Source organism: Homalodisca vitripennis, chromosome 1 (assembly GCF_021130785.1).
Source record: "Homalodisca vitripennis isolate AUS2020 chromosome 1, UT_GWSS_2.1, whole genome shotgun sequence".
Classification (NCBI taxonomy): domain Eukaryota; kingdom Metazoa; phylum Arthropoda; class Insecta; order Hemiptera; family Cicadellidae; genus Homalodisca; species Homalodisca vitripennis.
This window is the reverse complement of record NC_060207.1, coordinates 149,828,708-149,853,633: the sequence shown is the minus strand read 5'-3', so window position 1 is coordinate 149,853,633 and position 24,926 is coordinate 149,828,708. Positions and strand designations below refer to the sequence as shown.

Below are 24,926 nucleotides of genomic sequence, written 5' to 3'. Positions count from 1 at the left end.
ATTTACCATTCATCAAATGGGTTAAGATTATTTACTACAATAGTTATTGGATTACTCTTATATAATTCTCCAAGTGTGGAGAGTAATAGTCATTCACTGGAAGAAGCCAAATTATAAATATCTGACATTAACCCTTTGAGATCTGCATTAAATTCATATGATTGGCCTCTCATATTGCCACAGTACTGCCACAGGTTGTTGATTTATAAGGTCCTGTACCCAGCTCGGTGGGCCGTACCTAGTGGTTCTTGCTGTTTCGCCTTTCAGCTTATCAGGCCAATACGCACTATATTGAGCAATTATAAAATTCAATTTGGTTGAAAAAAAACCTCAAAAATATGGAAACGAGTTTATATTCTGTTAATACTAGAGACCTACTTGAGACTGAGTGTAATTTTATTCTACAAATAAAAATACTTTTAAAACATATCAACCTACAACATAAATTACATATTCTTGGTTCGTTAAAAAAAAAATTGCCAATCAATAAATGTTCAACCATTAAGTTAAAAAACTTTTAAATTAATTTGAGAGTTTAATTTCAATCTCAGTCATTTAAAGAGCCAAAGATCAAATACTGTCACTTAAATCTGAGTAAAAGTGACGTAAATGGTTACACATGTACCAAGTGGTGCGCAGAACACAGCCGGTCACTAATGGTAGCCCGACGAGTTCAGAGGATAACCACCTGAGACTAAATCCGAACTGAGCGAGAAATAAATCCCAATAGCAAAGTGATAACTTGTGGAACTGTAGGGATTAAAGATTGTTTTATACAATAAGTAATGCAATGAAACAAAATATAATGAGAAATAAATGTAGCAAAAATATAAAACTAATTATCAATTTTTTATATGAATAACATTATAAAATTTATCAGTTTATGATTTTATGCTTGGAGTGATTAAGAAACTGGAAAATTCCATAGACTCAAAAAATTTAATGTATCATTGAACCTATAAAAAGTGCAAAACAGTTTTAAATAAAGTTTTATATATATATAAAACTAAGTGAGTTTGTTCATGATGAATTTGTAACAGATCAGTATTACACAACTCAAATTTCGAAGAGCTCGTGGCAAATTAGCATGCGGATACAGTCAAATCAACTCTAGTAATATAGTCATGTCGTTAACTATGTTGCCGAATCACATGTGAAGGTTAATAATTAATAGATCAAAGATAAATCAATTTTGTACTGGAATAAATTCAAACTATTTAATTGTAACAGTTAAGAAAGAAATTCATATTTTATTAACAGTATTAACAAAATATTAAAATTTAAGCTTAGTAGTTTGGGTCCAAGACTAAAAGTGCAGGGATCCATTTCCATCAACTCTGATTCTTCTCCAACTTCATGCTCTTTACTTCCTTGGTGTTCCTGGCAGTAAGATGTCATGTAATGCATACTGACCACGTGCTAATTGGCGCAGACAATGTACGGGGGACTAGGGCTATATACATCCATTCTACATTGACTTAATTTTGATCTACAATAAAGGGGGACAACGTGGGACACACTATTTAAATTTGACCTACTACAAATAGTAAAGTTAAATGTGAGATTGTTTTAGTACAACATGGTTTTACCTCTTATAATAAAATGTATTTTTATTCACACATTTATTTCTAGTTTAAACCACACACACACGCACACAAAATAGCTGAATATTGAACCAACAGAGATTGATATGGCCGTGGCACAGGAATAGCCACTTTAAAACTATATAGATCAAATATATTATTCATAAATATTTATAGACTCTTTCACCCTTATAATTTCTTTAATGCACAATCCTTTTGTCAGTTTAAAAAACCATATCATTGAGTGGCTATTGCAATCAGGCATATCAGGGCCGGAGATCATTATCACTGCTGGGTACAGGGGACCTGACCCTTGACCATCATGTTGTCACTGTTACTAACCGAACACACACACACACACACACACACACACACACACACACACACACACACACACACACTTACACACTTACACACTCATCTCACCTTCTATAAATGAATTATGTGGTTTAGCCATACTGTACCATTTTTATTTAATTTTTCTGCTACAGCTTGAATAAAAACAATCCTCTTTATCTTCTTTACATTATTCTTATTCTATATTTAACATATCCAGCGTATTATTTGAATTTTATGTTGCAACTAGGCCTAAGCACAGGCAGAATGCCCATGTAGCCTTTCCAGTATTGTTACATTTTATTGTGCTACTTGTTACATTTCTCTTACATTTTATTCTATGTGTGTGTGTGTGTGTGTGTGTTTATATATAAACTGTTGTATATATAATTATAGCTGTTTCATCTGAGTAAAGATTGTATGTATGTATATATAAACTGCGGTAAATGTTATTAATTTATTAGACTAGAGGACATGTATCGTAATTAGAGCCTCAGTCTTACCCTCAAGTTACTTATGTACTTACATAGAAAACAGTAAATTTAGTTTAAACATTTACAAAAATGTTATTTTAGCTATGAATCAAGGATGACAAATAGACCTATACATTTTTAAACAAACTTCACAGTATAAATAATGGTTTCTTACCTGAAGAGAATATGCTGATTAGTTCTGTTGTACTAGCACCATAAGTGGGAGATGTAACTGAGGACATGTCATCCTCAGTAGATGCCACTGTAAGGGAAGATGATTCTGAAGAGGAAGAGGATTCTGAACTTTGTGTTACAGATTCTGAAGAGGCAGATACAGAAGATCCAGATGAACTTTCACTAGACGATACTGAAGATATTGTGGATGCTTCAGAAACAGTAAATTCAGTTGAGGATATTGAACTATCAGATGAACTAATAGTATCTGAAGTGATTGACTGGTCTGTTGAGGTACTGATACCAAGTGATGAAGTTGTTGATAATTCACTCTCCGTAGTACTTTCTTCTTCTGATGATGAAGATGATTCACTTGTATATCCTAATGATGTTGATTGAGAACTGTCTGTTGAGCCGGATATTGACATAAAATCTATAACAAATAAGTCACCAGTATCTCCACCATATACAGAGTCTTCTGTGCTTGTTGAGCCAGTAATGGTAGTTACATCAGAACTACTTATTGTTGATGCACTGTCAGTTGAAGTTTCAGAGTCTCCTAATAAAACAGAAACGGATAAAAGACTTGAGCTCTCTGAAGTTGAATCAGTAGAACTTGATGTTTCTGTACTTTCAGTTGATTCTGATGATGATATGGTTGTCAATGTTTCTGTACTTTCAGTTGATTCAGTTGATGATTCTGATGATGATATGGATATCAACGTTTCTGTACTTTCGGTTGATTCACTTGATGATCCTGATGATGAACCTTCTGATGTTAGTTCAGTCTCTGGTGTTGATGTCTCCGTAAGAAGACTTGATGCTGAAGAAGATTCAGTAGAAACTAATGTTGTAGATTCTTCAGATGTCTCTGAAACTTCTGTTGAGCCTTCAGTCGTCGAAAAACTTGTACTAACTTCAGTAGTAACTGTAGTTGATTCAGATGAATCAGTTGTAGTTGATCCCGCACTATCAGACATGGTTGATATTTCACTAGATCCTGAGGATGCATCAGTTGATGACAGAGAACTTTCAGATGAAGGCTCTGTTGAAGTTTCGGAACTTGCTGTTGATGCTTCAGTTGTAGGTGAAGAATCTCCACTACCTTCAAACTCCAATGTTGATCCTGTTCCACTTCCTTCTGTGAAGTCTGATGATCCAAAGGAAACCAAAAGTGAAGTGTCTGAAGATGGTCCATCACTCAACATCATTTCTGAGCTAAAACTTGAACTATCACTGGAAAGTGTTTCTTGTGGAGATGAGCCAGAGCCTTCTAGTTCTGATGTAAATGCTTCAACCCCCTGAAAAAACCTACATAAATGTTATATGCATACATTTAACATTTTTATTTTTTAACTTAATATTAATAGAACAAATTATTTATACTGTACTGTTTATCATTTGGACAGTAAAACGTTAATATATAATGTTATAATGATTTATTTAAAAAAATCACTTAATAGTCTGTACTTCAATAAAATCAAACTAAGTCCAAATTATAAATATACAGAGAGCATGCTACATTTCACTGTAACTGATACTACAAGACCAATTAACTATAAAAAACAAAAATTTGCCTCAAAAGTTTTGATCTTATTGCAGCAATGACCCTGTTATCATATCCCTTAGTATTTAAGGGAGACAGTTGACAAAACAATCATTAAGCAGCTCTGAGTGTTATTTTAAGTATTTAAAAAAACTTTACCTAATGAATAAATTGAGTTAATAAAAATAATGTATTTATTATAGTTGACAGTTATCCATACAATTATTGATTGAATTGAAACTTTTTTTTATTTCTATTATTAACAATATTAACAATTTTATGGCTATTTTCAGCATGCACACAGCCATTTAAACATTCATTTTACTTAATTTAAAAACAAACACTCCAATAATAATTAAATTTTATTATAATCAGAGTGTTTGTTTTTATATTAATTAATAAATCATTGAAAACCAATAAGAAGTTTCTTAAGTGTATTCATTTCATTTCATTTTTTCATCCAGTCCTCATGCATGTGTCAATTATCCTACATTGATTAACCAATTCGGTCTGCCTCTTAGTTATATGTTAAGAACTCATCTACTCTTAAAACACCTGAGATGTTAGAAAACGTTTTATACCAATCTTGAATACCTTAGGCATGGGTGCACTTTCCAATGAATCCGGTAAACTGATATAAACCTGCCTATGAAATTAAGTGCTCATACACCACCGCACTGTATTTTCCCATCCAGTAGTTGTCTTTGCCTCTGGTCTCATACGTGTATGCCTGGCCATGTGTGGGCACATGTTTAGACAAAAAATAAACTGCAGATTCCAGTATGTAGAGGCAGGGTGACCTCAACAGTTCTACTTTTTTTCTTTGACTTGCTCGATTTTTTCAGTTTTGACATAATTAGAACTGCCTTTTTTAGATTCTGAAATTCAGAATGTGCACAATATCCAAAAAATGTCACTCCATAGTAGAGGGGGGGGGGTGAACGAGTCCATAATATGCCATTGTCAGTATCTGAGTCCGGCAGTATTTGGATAGTGATCTCAAAGCATAGATGCCTGAGGACAATTTATCACAAATTTTGTCAATGTGGTTGTTCCAAGTTAATACACAATCAAGATGAATTCCTAGAAACTTGATTGATTGTACTTCCTCTAATATTTTCATGTCATTATAATGGCTGGCATATTCTCAGCATCACGTGAGCGCAAACAGAAATTAATGAAGTTTGATTTGATGGAGTTTGATTTCAGAATTATGTATACGTTCACTTAATTCTAGAAAGGTCTGGACTTTTAGATCTGTCTTTGAATCCGTACTGAAGCGAGGAGTTGTTTCATATGCTTATTTCATGATTTGGCCGTGTTGTAGCGATGAACCAATTTTGTTCACATAGATAAAAAAAAGGAAAAGACAAGATCCCTGGGGAACACCAAAACTCAGCTCCTCCTTTCCCAAACAACGGTTGGAGATTTGAACGATTTGAGATCTGTCAATAAAATAAGATAAGATGTGAGCTAGGATAAAAACATGTCTTGTACTCCACAATGTTCAAGTATGTGAAATAGTATACTATGGTAAACGTAATCAAAAATTTTAGAGAGATCAAGGTACACACTAAGAGTGGGTCTTCGACTATCCAACCCATTTACAATCATATAAAATACTGTGTCTATAGTTGATTTTTTCTTCTTCTGTAAATTCAAATTGATCATTTGAGAGAAGATTTTGTTTTTTTTTTCAAAGTAATTTACAAAACAAGTTTTTCAAAATCCTGCTGAAAACAGATAAAATTGAGATTGGTTATTCTCTACCAAATGAGGATCGATCTTCAACAACAATATTAGAATTACTTTTGGAGTCTTGAGAGCAGAAGAAAATATTCCTATTTCAAAGGAATTGTTAATTAATTGTGTTAATAGATTTAATATATGCTTAAAACATTTTTTTGATGAGCCAAACTGACCAATGAATTAAATCATTGTTTTTTTTTTTGGTAGTAAAGACTGAATAACTTTTTAACTTCCTCCTCAACCACAATGAATAAGGTCATAGAGGCTTTATTTATAAAATGTATATAAAATAAACTGCCCTAGGCTATTCCTTACAAATAAAAAAATAAAACTGGATTTATCAACATAATATTAAGAGGTTTTTGGGAATAACCAGTGGAACCTATTCTACTCTAATCTGTCTGGGCAGAACTGTTTAGGTTTAAATTAGCCTTAATTTTGGATTTCTTTTCTGATGTTTGTTGTAAGATGCTGGGGTTACAAGATGAAGGGTGCCATACATTATGACATTCTTCCAGAAAAGGAGACAAAATAAATAAACTACCTCAAAAATCCAAGCAATCTAACGAATTCTTTTCTATCTCTTCTTTTCTGTTCTATTCTATTATATTAGTTTTTAAGTTAACACATTCACAACAACGGCTTATTTCCAGACTTTTTTATTTGCCGTTGAATTTTTCATTTATAATGGCAAAAAAACCGTAATTTTGTTTTACACTAAACGTCTAAGTATAATGGGAAATGTATGTAGCCTTTGTAATTTTGGAAAGAAAATTATTTTAATACGCTTTTTCAATGTTCCTCCCCCAAGGGATAAATAAAAATTAATTTACCTTAAAAATTAAGCAGTTGTGTGCCTGACGTGGTACATGATAGTCTAAGGAACTTATTTAAGTATGGGATCACATTTTATAAACCACCAAGACAGGCAAAAAATAAAAACACAATGAGGAAATGCGTTGCAACGTGTACCCCATCAGGCTCACAACACGCTTTACAAAAGTCTGATGTGTACCTGATCAGATACATGACAGAAGTTGAGAAAAATCGTGAGTCCCCAATGGGGTACATGTCATCATGAACATGTTAAGGTAGGAGAATTATTTAACACATGACATTATCAGCCAGAGTAAAGTATTATATCTATTGCAGTATTTGACACTGCAACTCTCAGTAATAGAGGCATGCCTAGTGAGAAATTGAAAAGCTGTTCTCCCTCCCCAGAAGCAAATATAAAATTGAATATTTTTTAAATTATGGTACAAAACAAAATTGGATAGGGGCAATGTTGTTTACCACACTGAAATAATGTAAAAAACTGAGAAGTGTCTAGAGCCATATAATCTTCTTAAACATTTTGTTTCATTAATCTTTTCTGTTGTAAAAGGTTACAACTTTAAACATGGCTTGCCTCTCCTATCAGTTTTGATTCTGGGTACGCCTATACTTTGTAGTTAAAGTGTTGACCTCAATTTATGTGTAATAGATATCTTTTAAAATAAAAACATAACTTTATCTAATGCCATATTAAAATGCTAATAATTATTACTATAATAAGACAACAAATAATATATTTAATAAATAGCCTCATAATTACTGAACAAAATTCAGTTGAATATTATCTGAACAAAATTCAGTTGAATATTACCTGAACAAAATTCAGTTGAATATTACCTGAACAAAAGGTAAAGAATAACACTCACTTCAGTTGTGATGAAGTCATCTTCATAGTCTTCATCGCAGTCCTCATCATACTCATAGTCCTCATAGACTTTGTGTTCAGGAGCAACAGTGATTATCTGATCTACAACACGATGCTCTCATAGTTGCAACATTAACCAAGGACAAAACTAAACTTTATTTATACAAGTAAAAGCTGACTCTCCAAAATTTTTGTTACCAGATTCAAACAAATTAAACCAAAAAGGTGTATTTCATTACACTAGTTTATTGATTAACTGAGCTGAGAAATCGTCTTTACTTTTTGGTAATAACCTTTAGAAAACATATGAGGATTAATAAATAAATTGTAACAGGTCAAATTACGACATTTGAATATTCGCGGGGAATTGGCAGACTGTGACGTCAGTGAATCGGCAGACTGTGACGTCAGTGAATCACATGTTGTCGGAATTGAGATTTATTTAATTAATAACGAAGAAATATATTAAACTTTATACGGGAAAAGATTTGATTAATTAAAATGAAGTAAACATAACCAAAATTCATGTTTTACAAAAGTACTAAATAGAATTACGCAGAAAAGCCAATTGTGGGATAAATGACTTGTATATTGATGACGTCATAAAGCACATGTTGCTAAAAATTTAAATAAAAAGCTTTGAAAAAATAATAAAAAGAAAATAGAAAGACTTAAATTGATTAATTATAGTAAACGTGATAAATTTCGACAATTATAAGAAAAGAATCAAATTATATTTATTCGTGAAGACGCTGATTTGAACGGGAGAGGGGATGAGTATTGTTTTGAATCGGTATGTGTAGTTTTATACGGAGATTCCGTCTTCTCTTTCCAGACTTGAAGCAAGGAGGTTGTGTGGATTCTCCTGAGATAGTAGTGGTGAAATTAATAGGAAACTGTAATATGGTGTATTGAAATTTTAATGAAGGATGGGATATTATGTTAGACTCTTAAATTATCAAAGCAAGGTGAGTGGAATTATATATGTATGGACAGTGTAATATAGAATAAATTAACGTCAAGGTCACTTGGTTTGACTTTTCTTTGAGTATCCCATTTATAAAAAGTGTGATAGGAACTTTAATGGAGTGATATTAAATTTTTTAACCACTACTCAACCTTTATCGTACTATCACTAGTATAAACAAATTCAACATTTTCCAATATATAATTTTTATTCTGTGCAAGGCCTTTCTGAATCAAAGATTCCATCATCAGGCACTTCACATATTATCAAATGTTTACATTTTTAAATAATAATTAATTTTATAATAACATATGGTTAACAATTTGGATGTATGGTTAGCCAGTATAAAATATTTAATCAGAATTACATTTTTAATTTCTTTATAAATTGAGATGAGAGTAAAGTTTAGTGATAGTACGATAAACCCTTTTTTCCAATGCTCCAAGATTCTACACTACTCAACCTATTTAAAAACCTGATATAGACATAGACTTGTTGTTGGTGACAACACCACAGACATTCAAATTTAATAGTAATTTGGTATTAAGTTGGAATAGTATGAGTTAGCTAACACGAAGTAATTTACATCACCAATGAGAGGGAGCACATTTTGAGTAGTGATTGGGAGAGGATTGGGACAGCAATTTGTTTATCTGGAAGGTGGCAGAGTTTCAAGCAGTACCAAGGGAACGCAGCTAGCTTTAGGCAGATTTTGAGCAAGATGGCGACCAACACCATCCGGAGCAAAATGGTACAGCAACGTGGGACTGGTAACAAAAAGGCGCACAACTACATGGGGCGTCAACAACACTAAAAAAACCGACACAGCAAATTGACACAACTACGACGGGCAGATCTCGCGACAAATTGACGCAGTCAACGTAGGGCGATCTTCAGCAAAATTAACCATTTATTCAGATTTAATAAATCTCAAAAGTCATTTGATAGGTATTTGATCTTCTGATCATATGTTAGTTTGGTTGTTTAAACACATCTAACATGGTCTAATACAAAATAATTTATTCATAAAAAGTAAGGGCTCTGTGGAGTAAAAGTAGTATACTCCCCCAGCAAGTGAAATATCCTAGTTTGAATCCTGGAAAATCAAGTTCTTTTTATGTATCAATCATATATATATATATATATATATATATATATATATATATATATATATATATATGATTTTAATGGAATACTCGTATATTAGGTATATTCAACCTAAACTAAATTTTAATATAGATATATTTAACTGCTAAATAAGTAAACTCGATTAAACTGCAGCTTTACAGTTTAAAATGGATTAACCCAAGCTAACTAGAGTGTGTATAAAACTCCTTTTCACTTCTGGGTCAAACTTAAAATAACCTGTTTATAAATTAGTCATATGAAATCAAATCATGAAAATGGTAGTTTTTTTCTGAATCTAGGATATTACAGTTTTTTTATACATAACTTTTTACCATTTTCTTGTATTCACTATTACAATGTGAGTGAAAGAACTTTTAGTATTTTAAGTACGTGGTACATTATTATAAAGTACAATGGATAAATTATTTACATGCATATGGGTTATTGAACCTTATTTATATAAAATTTAATCTTAAAACATATTTTCAATCTATTTTTTTTTTTTTTATTAATTAGATTTGATTATATGTTTTAACCTACATGCTACCAGTTCTGCAAAAATTTAGCTTTGAAATGACATCCTCTAAAAATTAAACTGCTAAGAAGACAATAAACTTTATTTTACTACAGTGTTTTTTTTTTTTTTTTAAACACATTGTTAATTAATTTGTATTACTTGAATACGTTGAACTATGCCTTATACACAAAACAATTAAAACATGTAAACCATTTATAAACCAGAATGTTAATGTGCATTACCTGTGCCACAAGGAATGTTATTGCAGTCTTCGCTGCTGAACTGGATAGAGTTCATGTCACACTGAGATGTTGGTACTGATGTCTCATTCAGCATACAGAGGACCTTGCGTGTTCTCTGGCCTCCACCGCATGGCTTAGAGCACTGTCCACAATATATCAAATTATTACAAGCTTCTGTTTTTCAAGAATGCATTAAGGACAATGGTCTTCTTTGGTGTTACATTAAAAGTTTTGTAATTACTCGTATGTTCATTTTAAGTTTCATAATAAGGATCTCTCTCTCTCTCTCTCTATATATATATATATATATCAAGATTTCATTATGTACACTTTAAATTTTGCATAAAAAGTTATTCCTACAAGAATGTGTTCTATGATATGTCATTGTTGTGTTAAATTCTTTTTGGTTTGATTATCTGTCTGTATATATGCCCACAGGGCATCTTGAGAATGAAATAAGCTATAGATATGGAATTGTGTATGCAATCTTAGCGAAGCCTGTTACAACATGTGGTGTAGCATATACCTATCTTGCAATATTATATATTAAGATAATTTCATCATCTTTGTTATATTCATTTTTATAGCGCATATATTAAATCGGCGCCTTCCCTTTAGCGGCCTCCTGTGAAGAAGCACTGATTGTACAAGCCTAGAGCCACCTATGTCAACAATTAAATAGAAAGTGCAAAGCCACTAGAGCAAAAAATTCAGACCTCTATAGGTTCAGACCAAAATTGTTAAAGAAGAAATAGAGAATGAAGTATTTTGCAAGAAAAGCTTTTAACCCATTAAATTCATTAACACATTTTTTTAACCTGCTACAGACTACGTAACTAGTACTCATTTAGCAAAAAAAATCATTTGGCATTCAGAGTTAATTCCAGTTTTACCACATGGATGTCTGTAGAATGATATAATGTCTTAAAGCATATATTTGTGATAGTTTGTTACACAAGTTTGTCAATAAGGAAACCTGTTAGTGTTTATTTCTCATTTGACACAAGATAACAGAATATAGTTCAAAGCACGGCCGCCCACGGGGGGGAGCAATGGCGCAAGTTGCGCCATTGAAACAAAAAATTGGGGGGGAATGAAAATTTTGGGGGGGAACTTTGAAAAGCGGGTTTCGGATACGTTAATTTACAAAGTTAAAAAAAATGTACAAGTTTGCAGTAGTTTTAACAAATTAAAAGCCGTGAGAGGCAAAAAATATATAACAAATAAAAGCAAATTAAACTTGCGAATGCAGTAGTTCTATTTTTAGACCAACAGACCCCCGCCTTGCTAAGGTCGTTGTCAAGGGGGAAGCCCACGCACTCATCCCTTCCGCGCCGCCCAGTGCTCAGTCAAGCATTGTCTTCAAGTGTAGTGTGTAGTGTGTAAACATAACCTCAACACAACACAATAATTAGTGTCTTTACGAACGTAGTGACCACTTGAATGTCGTTGTGTGCGTTTCTGTTTCGTTTTGTTATACGAGTTTAGTATTAAGTAGCTACTGTATTTCTGTGCTAACTATAACTTTTTGTTTTATAGAATTAAATAAATGCCTCGTAAATTAAAAAAGGCATTCAAATATAAGTGTTTAGAACTAATGTGCAATACGGTGCACCGCCATGACAAGTGGATAGAACACTGTAAAAAAGAAACACCTTTATAAGTTCAAAAACAATATTGATATAAAATATAACAGAGGAGAAAGAAGGTGATGGACCTTGGATACCTACATGGGACGTGGAGAACGTTCTACTTTAACTATGGACGGACGAACCTCAACCATCAAACTTCTGCGCAATCATCGGCTATTGGAAGGTACCGCAATATTACAGTAACAAAATGTCCATATTTTAGTTTGTTCAATTTTATAAGCAGGTAGTAAACACATATAGGCTATGCTCTATTAATGACTCACTCCTAAAGCTTTCAAAACATTAAAAACCTTTCTAAGTAACAATTAATTAAGGCATTGAAGGCCATAGAAAAGGACAAAGCTTATAAAAGAAGACTAACAAATGATTAAAAAAACTCCAAAATGCAAGTAAATATTATACTGTATTGAAGAGATGAAGCCTGCCTGAAATGGTGACAAGCTAAAATATATGTAAATATTAGCATTTTACATTTACAAACATACTATCAGCCAAATATTAAAGTAGTATTGGTCCAATACGTTACAAGCAAAAGGCATCTAATGAAATAAAAATTCAAATACAATTTAGTTTAATAATGTATAAGCCTATTGGTCTATAGAGTTTTTGTAATTAAAATATCAAGATCGTTTTTACTTGTTATTGTTACAGCTTACAGCTTTTGCTTTGTCCCCTTTTAAACCTATTAACACTCTTTGTATGTAGAAAAGGAAGTTGCTATCTTTAAAAAAAAACATTTTGTTATAATATATTTTACCACTTTAGTATGATATTACCATTTTTGAGGTGCCCTGAGACAAAAGAGGTTTCTCTAAAAATATATGGCTTTATGTGTGTTCGTTTATCTCCTGTTCAGTGTAGCAGAATGTATAGCAGTGGCATATTATTGATAATAAACTCAAAAAACAGTTCTAATTAATCTGTACTTGAAAAAAGGGTGTATAGATTTTACTAAATTTTGACTAGCAGATTATTGATATAAAATAGTTTACAGTGAAGGCATTTGTCTATATTTAGATTGGTGGTGCCTGGGCTAGAAGACAATCCACATTCTGGAACATCAGCTGTCCAAGACCGCAACGGCGAAGAAGTTGAGCTGCAGTGTCACCAAAGAGGAGATGGATCTAAATATACGCCTCTAATACTTGTTCACGATAAAGAAATTGAACTTCCAACGTCCTCCATGGAAAACTAGCCTGCCAATGTCAACACCAGAAGAAGAAGACGAAGTTTTAGAAAATATAGAGGACAACATACCCACAGAGAAGATACCTGAACCTATTACTTTGACCGAACTTCAATTCTCTACAATCGATCCTACAGATCCAGCATTTTATGCAAACAAAAGACTCTCTGCTGAACTAATTAACGAAGCACTAAAATTTGGAATCGCAAAAGACCTAAGTATAATAGATTTTCCTTCCTCATTCCGGTAGAAAATTCAAACCCAAAATTTAAAAAAAAAGTCTTTTACCTAATGGAACAACCAAAGATAGGAAGTGGCTTGTTTACAGTAGACATTCTGATGCTGTATTTTGTTTGCATTGTTTTGATATTTGCTTTGCCATCAGAAAGAAACAATTTTGGGGTACCACAGGTTATAGGGGTTGGACGGATCATAGAGGAGATCGAGATATTGAACTTCATGAAAAATCAAAAACTCCATATTTCTTCTCAAGTTGGTAGATTGCAATGGATATCCAAAAAAAGAGTTGATACTGATTTGACTGAGCTAAATGATAAATTAGTCAGTCATCACCTGTGAGGTTCTATCGGTTCGTTATAGACTGCTGTCGGTATCTGACCGAGGAGATGTTGGCTTTTTTCGAAATAAAGAGTCTCTAAACGGAAAACTAGTACATTTATTTCGATTGCTTGCTAAGTATAACCCAGACGCAAGAGTTTATTTGGAGAAGCTTGATAAGTCAAAAGAAAATAAAACTAAACTTGGTTCTAATTTTCTGAGTTACAGAAACATTTATGATTTAATAAATCTTGTGAATAGAATTGTTGTTTCAAGAATTGTGGATCATGTTAATGAAAGTAATACGTATTCTATAATTCTTGACTCCACACAAGATGTTAGCAAGAAGGAATGCACAACAGTGCTAATTCGATATGTCGATCACAGAGATACATTCGGAGAAATCAAAGAGAATGTGAAGCCAGAAGAGCGGCTTGTTAACGTTTTTACTAGCGGAGACACAACTGGCAAAAACTTATCAATTGAGCTATTAAAAAACTCTCCAAGGAAATTGGATTTGATAAGAATGGTATGATTGGGCAGAGCATGGATGGTGCGGGAGGAAACATGTGTGGTCCCGTTTAGTGGGGTCAAATCATTTGTCCTCAAGGAATGCCCTAAAAACATTCTACATTTGGTGTTGTTCGCAATAGAATTTGCCTTAGTTGTCGAAAAATCAATGGAATTGTGCCCACAAATAAGGGACATGTTCTCAACTCTGCAAGAACTGTACAATTTCATGTCTGGACATAAAAGACATCATATTTTCATAGAGAAGTTAGAAAAAGGTCCATGTCAGGCTAGAAAAAAGCGTTTGAAAAGAGTCAATACGACAAGGTGGTCAAGCAAAAACGATGCCGTAAAAAAACCGTTATAACTTGCTATGATGTCCTAAGAGAAACCCTGGAAGACATATCTGATAACACGCAATCTGAAATGGACTCAAGAACATCAGCAAAAGGACTTCTGAAAGCACTATTTGATTATGAATCTGCTGCAGTTATGATCATTGCTGCCGAACTATTCAAAAAATCTGTCACCAGTGACTGTTTGTTTACAGTCTAAAATTATTGACTATGGAATGATTCCGACAGTGGTGTCTGAAACTATTTCTAAACTCCAATCTATGAGAACCGACGAGGGATGGGACAAAATGGTGGGCAGTATTAATCATTTTGCTCAAGAACACAATCTCCAGAAAACTTCAAACAAACGAATCCGAAAGAGAAAAAGATTCATGGACGAACTTGCCATTGATGAAATAATATTAGATCCTATGGGCAAAAACTGAGGACAGAAGTCTTCTTTAAAGTGCTTGATTCCGTGATCACACAACTACATGATCGTTTTCCTGAAAGGTCATTAAATTTTGTGCAGCAAATGACTCATTTTTTCTCACGAAAAGCTTCTAAACACTGGGGACGACACCTTTAAACCCAGACATTGTCATTGTCCTGTGTGGTTACTATGGATTGGATACCGAGAAACTTTGTGAGGAGTTTGATGTTTTCAGCCAGTTATACAAAGGCAGCTATCAAAATATTGACCTGTCAGATGTCCTTTCTTCAAAAGAGGATAAATACAAAAATGCAAGACTAACCAATGAAGAAGTTGAAGCTGAAACCCAAGATTTCTTCTGATGAAACATTGGATTGTACAAGTACAATTGCAAAGCAACGATATCTTGATCAATGGATCAAGAAGGGCTTTATTGAACATATCTGGGTTTCCATATTTGACATCTTGTATCAGATAATTCTCGCTCTGCCAGCAACAAGTTGCTCAGCTGAAAAGAGCAATGAGCAAACTTAAAATCGTTAAAAATAGATTGAGAAGCAGTATGGGTGATACCTGGTTGTCTGATATGTTGGTTTTGGCATCAGAAAAGGATATTTTACAATCAATTCCAAACAGTGAGATCATAGACAAATTTTGCATTTCAAGTGAGAACAGGAAAAAACTGCTGCTTTTACAAAGGCCATCAAGGGTAATCAAGGGTTAAGTTCATCAAGTTAGTTACCTTTTTGAAACACCTCTAGCCATTTTGGCTTTTAATTATAGTACTGTACATTGATTTATTATTTTGTATGGCATATGTGTTGTTTATACATTTTATTTAAAAAATTTGGACAATAATATTTTACTGTATAATTTATACACCCCCATGAATGGTAAATTTTTTGGGGGGGGAATGCGCCATAGCCTTTGGGGGGGATGGGCACCTCTGGTTCAAAGATTACATGTTTGTCAAAACTACAATCAAGTTAATAATGTGTTCACTGATGACTGTCATTTCATTTGTGATTTTATTTCTGGCTGGTTTGCTATAAATATTATAAAATTGTTCTTTATTTTATTATTATAGGTAACTCAAAATCAATCTTGAGTAAAAACACAATAAGTAATGTAATCGATGGGGATAATTTTGATAATAGTGAATTTGTGAATGAAGTTTCTATTGAAAGCAATAAAATTATGAAGATGACAATAGACTTAGTCTTTAGGCCCTTTAGGGCCTTTCTGCTGCGGATTCGGCAGGAATGACAGGTGGTGGTTCTTTTGGCCGCACTTCAGGTAACTGCAAGTAAGCTGATTGAATGAAGAATGAAAGCTGATTAAGGAAAGGATAATTTTATTAGTTACCTATTGTATTAAAGAGATGTTTGTTAGAGTTAAATCAATATACTAAATTTTAATATTTAAATGTAAATTTTAATGTTGAATTCTACTTAATTATTAAACATAATTTAGTTTTACACACCAGTTACAATTTTATATTAGGAATTATTATATTTTATATTATTTATTTGTGTTTAGAGGTTAATTGAACTAGAGGACGTTTCAGTCCTAACTTTGCCTCTATACATAAAGACAGTTTTTATTTCATTTAATAAAATAACTGGCGCTTTTAAGTATATCAAGCAAAAATATGGTTAGAAATCAAGGGATTAAATTGATGATAGATATTTTTCTTAAAATGTAGACTTAATGAAAGTTTTTGAGATTTGTATTATTTAAGTACAAATAGTCAAATAATTTAATTCAACTTTGATGGAAGTTAAACATGTATCCTCAATATATTAATTATACCTGCATAAACAACATATATTTCATGACCTTATGTAAACAAAGAATTTCATAAAAATGGATATGTAACGATGAAACAAAAATGAAACAGGGTAAAATCAGGGAAGAAAATATAAGGAGGTAGTAATTAAATTAATTGTTTACATACCGCACTCCAGGGTCCAGCAAACCAGCTGCCTTTGCACTCTTCCTCGCCTGTACAGTTCTTGCTGTCCTCATAGCGGACGGCTGCATCACATAATGAGTCATCAGCACGAGTCACACCCTCGTCCGTAAATGAGCCACAGAACACTTTGCGAGTCTGCAGCCCCTGGCCACATTGCGCCGAACACTGTGTGGATAACATTATTGTAAGAATACTACACATAAAAGTAATTTGAAATATGACAAGAATGACAATAATATGTATTTGTATCATGTATCTACAATCAAAGAATGTAATTAGCTAGTGTCAATGAAATACCAAACTAAGGCATCAAGTCAACCAGTATTTAATATTATTAGTACTGAAATATTTCTTCTACTAAGAGTATTGAAATTTATTGTTAACAGTGACAGTAAGTGTATTGGTTTTGTTAATAGATCAAATTACCTACTGCCGATGGTCTCTATGTTGATTTATTCCGTTATTTATTGTCTTTAAAAGTTGTTTAATCCCTTAACAACTGTAGATGTGTTAATATGTACAGTAGTGCTGAGCCATAACTGCAGCTGAGTGGGAGAATCGTGGCCGGCAAGTGCGATCATTCAAAGTTAGTTTGTGGATGTTTGCACGCTGTTTCAACAACTGCTTGTATTAAGAACCAAAATGGTTTCTTACCCTAAATTTTAATTAAAAACAAACCGGTTATACTATATGTCGTAACATCCGCCATTATCCAAGAACCAGGCATTTTCGTTGTTTAAAAATTGTCTTATTCAACTTTTGTTATTGTGACTATTAGCCATCTCACACTGTAAAATAAACAAATAAGCATCACACAACCTTATGCGCACTAATGAGTTGCGGTTAGACAAGAGCTAATATTTTGATTTAGGCATGTGCTCTTGACATTGTACCATAGTTGTAAACCAGGCTAAAACATCTGTAAAACAGTGCTTCAGTCATCATAGTACTGAAAATAGCCACCAGAGAGCAGTCAAGCTCCGTAGGTAGAAAGAAATAACCAGTTGTGTCTAAAAACGCTTTAACACGAGAATAGCACTGGTGGTGTTCGGCTTGCCGTATTGCTCAGCAGTTAAGGGCTTATTATTGTAAATAAAAGTAATGGAATGTAATATATGTTTTGATTGGTTATTAACAGGATTTATTTTTAATTTTTTAACAGTAGCAAGTGGTGTGATGAAGCAGGTGAAGCAGTTTCAGCAAATCACAAAGTGATGTCAGGTTTTATTTGCAGATAAATAGCATCATGTGAAATTAATAAACACATTTAGTCTCTTATTTTCCTTATTAAACCTACAGGACATGATAGAAATTATGGTAGAAATGCGACCCTGTTCTCAAGAGGAGCGATAGATGAAAGTGTTGGTTGAGAGTTGTGCACATATAGTACTCCAGATATGCATGGGTTGGTGGGGAGGGGGGTGAGGTTGAAGGCCCTTACGTTAGCTTCTGCTGACTGCCAAGAATGGCCGAGCATAACCGAGTTCACCCGATCTTAAAAAAAAAGAAAATGCTTATTTGACTCGAATCTTATGTTTAAGATGGGGGTCAGGTAGCATGGTGTACTGCATGACGAGAACCCATATACAATGCTTTATGTATTATTTGAGTTTAGTTTTTAAGCAGTGTTGTGTAAGTGTTGAATAATGAGTAGAAGAGATATCAATAATTAAAGATAAAAATTATCAATGTTTGACTTTAAAGTTTCATTTTTTGAGGTTTTACCCATTTACTAGTTATATATGTTAAAATGTAATCACCTTTATATAGTTATGACTCAAATCAGGTTTGAAATGTAAAAAATGTACAGAGCAAAACAAACAAGAAATATCTTTGTACTTAAATTGATACTTGTCCCATTCACATTAGATAAAAATAATAAAATTGCTTTATGTGTTTTAGTCAAGTGCTGCATGCCACAGTTTTGCTCTAAGAGTGACTTCTTTTTCAAATAGAAGAGTTATTACTTAATACAAAATTGGAGTAAAGAGTGGGTTACAATCTATAATATATGTACATTATGAGGGTCATTCAATAAGTAATTAGACGAATTTCTACTAATCAAGTTAAGTAATGGCTAAATTGATCCATATGAAACTTTCAGGACATAAATTTGACAATGACATCTTATCAGCTGTTCAATAATGTTTTTTAAACATAGTCTCAAATTTACTCTATTAACAATGGTGAGCCTGCTTGAGAATTGCACCGTTGAAGAGCAACATGCTGTGATCAAATGACACAGAAGGTGAGAAAGGGTATAAAATCCACAAAAGAATATTAAAAGTGTATGAAAACAGTTTTTTTAATTGATTGAATGTTTAAAATTGGGTAGAACAGTTGTTTCAAAGAGGCCGTACAAAAGTTTCTGACGAACAATGCAGTGGACGACCGGTTGAAGCTGGTACTTCCTCTCTCGAATCTCGGATTGACGTGCTAATTTGGGACAATAGGCATATCACTGATGAACTGATAAGTGTAGAAATAAACTTGAATGTTGACAACTGACAATATAAACTGACTATTCACATCAAGCTTCAGTATAAGAAAACCTGTGCGAGATGGGACACTCACAAAGAAACCCGGCTTCAAATCAGTCAACAATTAAAAAATCAATATTCAACTGAAGGAGAAGATTTTTTTTGAAAAAAACTGTAACATGTTAAACATGGGTCCACCACTATGAGCCAGACTCAAAACAATAGACCATTGAGTGGAAGCAACGACTTCTCCCATTCGCCAAAAAAATTTAGGACCCAGCTGTCTGCTAGTAAAGTCATGCTTACAGTATTCTGGGATTTTTAGGGGCCAATTTATTGTGGTTTTCTTGAAGGCCAAAGAACAATCAACAGCCTTTGCTACAGTGACATGCTGGAAAACAAGATAAGACCTGCCATTCGAACAAAACACCACAGGCGTGATTTTGCTTAATGGCAATACCCGTCCACATACAGCATAGCTAAAGAAAGAAAAACTTCTTGGGAGATCCTTCCACATCACCCTACAGCCCTAACATCACCCCATTAGATTTACATCTGTTTGGACCCCTTAAAGGAAAACATTTTCAATCCAATGAAGAGGTAAAAAATCAGGTGTAAAAGTGACTTCGAGATTAACCCAAAGAATTTTATGCCAAGAGCACTTATAAATTAACAGAAAGATGGGACAAGTGTATAAGTGCTGCTGGGAATGATGTTTAAAAGTAACCAAAGTTTTGTACTGATTGAATAAACTGTTTTCGAGCAGTAATAATTTGTCTCCTTACATATTGAATGATCCTCGTACTATATCTAAGTAGATATAATAATTATTATAAAAAGAGTTTCATGATATGAAGTATTACAATTAAAGTATTACACAATAAGCAAATTTAAAAAATATTGTCAACATTTTGTACATTCTATCCTAATTCTGGAAACTACAAAAAAAGAAATACACAAGATATTTTATATTTAAGAATAATATAAATAAATCTTTATTTGTCGTTCAAATTCTTACAATCACTGACAATGTCATATTGCAGCCTAGGGCATGGTCAAAATAAAACAATTTTATCAAAATAATTTAAACTTAAACTAACATTCAAAAAAGAAAAACAGTGCTTTAGTAGCATAAATTAGTCAGTAAAGGTTAATTTAAAATAAACTACTAGGCCTAGATATATAAATTAAATAGTAAATAAACAATTGTCAAAATTTACATATAAAAATTATTATATATCTAAAATGTAATGTTTTTTAATTCTAAAAACTCGTCTAAACTATAGAAATGTAACATGTATATGTATATGAATATATGTAACAGTATTTATTAAATCTTAACAAAACTTAAAATACTTTTTCTTACAGCTTAAAAAATAGTTACAAATGCTCAGTAGTACATGTGAGAGAATGGTGTTTTGAAGGTGGTAAAGAAAGAAAGATGATAAAAGAAATTTCTTTGTATTTCTACCGTTAACATATGACTACAAAAAATAACTTTTGTTCCTTTCAGTAACAATCAAAAGAAATTTAAAAACAAATTTCATCCAAAAACAATATTTTATGCTTTCAGCTTAGCTTCCAAAAATGTTCTAAACATATAACGAGGAAGATTTTTTATATTGTTAGAGAAAATTATCATACAAATATAAATGGAATCAAAGATGTCTAAGTATGCTGCTTCCTAGTAGTCATGACTGATATTAACAATGAGATACAGTACTTACTCATATAACATAATGTAGCTCATGTTCATTTAATAATAATATGTAATAGTGTATAATGTTATACAATTAATATACTGCAATAAACAGGTCAGTTTCAAGGTATCTAAGTGAAACGGATAAATTCTTTGTGTGTGTTAAATAAAGAAACTGGAAATGCATGTAAAGTTAAATGTAATTTGTTGGGATAAGGGGTTTCCCTTCCAGTATTCTACCAAGGCCAGTATTCTACTGCCCTTGACATCTCCTGCCCTCACAAGAAGAGCAAAAATAAAAAAACTAAGAGTAAACCAATTCACTACTATGACCAAGAATCAGCTGAGATAAAAGGCTGCCTACTTAAGAGCCTCAAACACCTATGAAATTACCGGAAGGGCACAAGATAAAGAAACTATGGTAAACATAAAAAAGAAGTACGACAGAAAACTAAGGATGTTGCAACAAAATGCAAAATACACAGAAAATAATGACATCTGACAACAAATCCAAAGCTGTATGGGACATAATACATACAGAGACCAATGCCAAACAACTTAGCAAAAACGTGTTTGTCCTAAGCTAAACATTGACGATGTTGCAGTGGTAGACAATCCTCTTCAGGTAGCTGAACAACTAAACACTTTCTTTACTCAGATAGCAGAAGTGACATTACAGCAAAACAACCAACAGCCAGGAGACAGCAGATTAGAAGAGGACCTTAAACCTCTTAAAACCACCCTTTATATTACAACCATTTGATCTGACCGCCACAACATGGGAAGAAGTAAGTCAAGTAATACACAACCTAAAAAACAAATCATCGAGTGGTACAGACGAATACTCATCAAAAGTTGTTAAAGCATTGCGCAGTGGAATTGATTCATCCTCTTGCATCAATTATAAATAAAATCATTTTCCCTGGGCCAATTCCCAACAAAGCTTAAAGTCTCCAAGGTCTATCCCAGCACAAAAAAGAACCAAAAAAACTGACCCAAAAAACAATAGACCCATTTCCTTAATATCAACATTTTCAAAAATTATTGAAAAAATAGTATTGAAGAGACTAATGGACACATCTTACACAACAGGACTTAATTACTGACTGCCAGCATGGCTTCCAGAAGGGAAAATCTACTTTATCTGCCATCATAAGTCTGGTCGAATCTATAATTGGACAGCATAGAGGAGGGACAATTTGTCACTGCCTTATTCCTAGACTACAGTAAGGCCTTTGATTGCTTAGGACACAGCCTCATCTCTAAAAAAATTTGCAGCTTTGGGAGAGTAACAGGTCTGGAAAACAAGTGGTTTGATAGTTATCTCAAAGGGAGATCCCAAATTGTGGAGATTCAAGCATACTACATCTGGCGTCACTAGCATGTTCAGATCTTGTCCTCAACCAATTACTAGAGGAGTCCCACAGGGATCTGTGTTGGGACCCATTTTGTTTATTCTGCTGACTAACGACTTCCCAGCTCTAATTCAAAAATGAAAGTACGAGCTGCATAATGTACGCAGATGATACCACTCTTCTTCTAAGAAATGACACAGCTGAACAATTGTTACAGTTAACTCTATCACATCATTAGAAAGCGCCATAATCTACAGTAAATTAAATGACTTAGCAATAAACCCTGACAAAAACTACACAGGTACACTTTAGCAGGAAGAAAGAGGTACCAGCAAGCATTCCCAATATATCAGTGGCTAAACCAGATCAAGTTTTTTGGGAGTAACTCTCGATAGCAGACTCACATGGGCAGATCATGTAAACAACATATGCAATAAAATTAGTACAGGCATCTACGTTGTTAAACGTATTAAATGGGTAGGCTCTCTGGAAGCGGCAAAAATAGCCTACTATGCGCTAATAGAGTCTCACATTAGGTATGGCCTTATAGTCTGGGGAATCCTCCCAAGGAAACCTCAAGAGAGTTCTGGTACTCCAAAAGAAGGCAGTCAGGACCCTTGCAAACCTTGAGCCACTACAAATTTGCCGACAGGCCTACCAGACCCTAGGCATACTTACAGTACCTGCACTTTACATTTATGAAGCCATCTTGCACGTAGATAAACTACATCTGCAGACTCACATGGACTCCATAATTACCCCACACGCCATGCCTCAAGGCTCACCCTACCTCAACACAGAACAGCTTTATACGAGAAGAAACCTTCATACATTGGCCGGAAATTTAAAAACCTTCTACCAAACTACCTCCGCAGCCCTGACAGGAAACAGGACTAAAGAACCTACTTCGAGAGTTTTTTGCTGAAGAGACCTGTATACACCATTGAAGAGTTCCTGGAATCTGCTAACACTGGAAAACCACGTGATTTTAAAAAAATTGAAGCATAAACCTCCTAAACTCACAATGATGACACTATTAAACTGTAATTATCTAACTTTGCATTATGTATTATATTTTGACAAATTACTGTACTTAATGTTCACGTAATAAAGACATTTTGATTTTGATTTTGAATCTAAAACAGTCTTTTAAAAACATAAAGCTGAAAAGGATTGTTCACAAGTAACTTTGAATTATGATTTTTTTCAGTGAACATATTTATGATTAATGTAACATCTTCCAATTGTGATATCTGTCAGTACATACGCTTCAGGGATTGAGCAAAAATACTTTGATTTCAATTACACACTGAATTACCAGTTGAAACAAATAATAGCTGAGTGGTGGAATGCGCATTCTCTTAGCAGCTTCATATTTCTGTGAATCTCTACATTGATTCCTTTACTTAACTTATGCTATGTGTAAACAATAAACAGATGTGTAAACAATAAACAGATTTAATCCCTCTTTTATAGTATAAATAATCTCAAAGTATGTAATTATTGAAATACAAAGAATAAAAATAGAGTGATTGTAAAAGTGGAATTAAAATAACAATATGTTGTTTCATAGAATACCTAAATGATTGTCTTAAATACTAATTTATAATGCAGATTAAAATGAACAAATTTTACTACAAAATTTAAATTCATATCATGCTTAGTTTTCCACATTTTTTAATATATGTTTTTTTAACCAAATATTATATCTCTAAAAAATATTATATTTATGATTTAGATTAGTACAATTAACAAAACTCTTAAATTGCAATTATTATCTCAGTTGGTTAATGAGAAAGCCATGCATTGTAAAACACTAACAAGCAGATGAACAGAAATTTATCTGAAATGTAAAGTATTTGGAAATCCTTTTATATTTGATTATGTAATAAATTTGGATTAGTCATTTCTAGACATTGTATGTTCAACTGATGTACAATTAAAGAGTTATCATTTCTGTAAATTAGGAGGTTTATAACAACGTTTAGACATATACGTAATATAAATTTATATTTACAAGCCCTTAAAATATAAATTGTAAGAAAAATATATACAAACTTAATTATTACTTACTTCACTCCACTGTGAGGCGAACCACTGATGTTTGCAGGCGGCTGTTGCATTACACTCTCTCTTGAGTTCTGGGATTTTACTCTTCTGGCAAAAGGTTTCTGGGTATAATTCTCCTTTTTCCGTTGCACAGATCACTTGTCTTGTCTCATATGCCAGTCCGCATTTGTCCTCACACTTCAAACAATCTTAAGTTAATACACAGATACTATGCTGATATCCTACATAGGTTACAGGCATTTTTTTTTAATAACTT

At 33.0% G+C, this 24,926-nt stretch overlaps 1 protein-coding gene across 4 annotated transcripts in view; it reads right to left on the bottom strand.

Moving 5' to 3' along the window:
• LOC124373818 (papilin) overlaps positions 1-24,926 on the bottom strand; it is a 195,166-nt gene that overhangs the window by 33,836 nt on the left and 136,404 nt on the right. For all 4 annotated transcript variants that reach the window (XM_046832168.1, XM_046832153.1, XM_046832155.1 and 1 more), the window contains exons 14-18: positions 24,674-24,847; positions 17,049-17,231; positions 10,418-10,559; positions 7,565-7,665; positions 2,568-3,867 (exon numbers count right to left, since the gene is read on the bottom strand). In XM_046832168.1, coding sequence (XP_046688124.1) covers positions 2,568-3,867; positions 7,565-7,665; positions 10,418-10,559; positions 17,049-17,231; positions 24,674-24,847 — 1,900 coding nt within the window. The remainder of the gene's footprint in view (positions 1-2,567; positions 3,868-7,564; positions 7,666-10,417; positions 10,560-17,048; positions 17,232-24,673; positions 24,848-24,926) is intronic.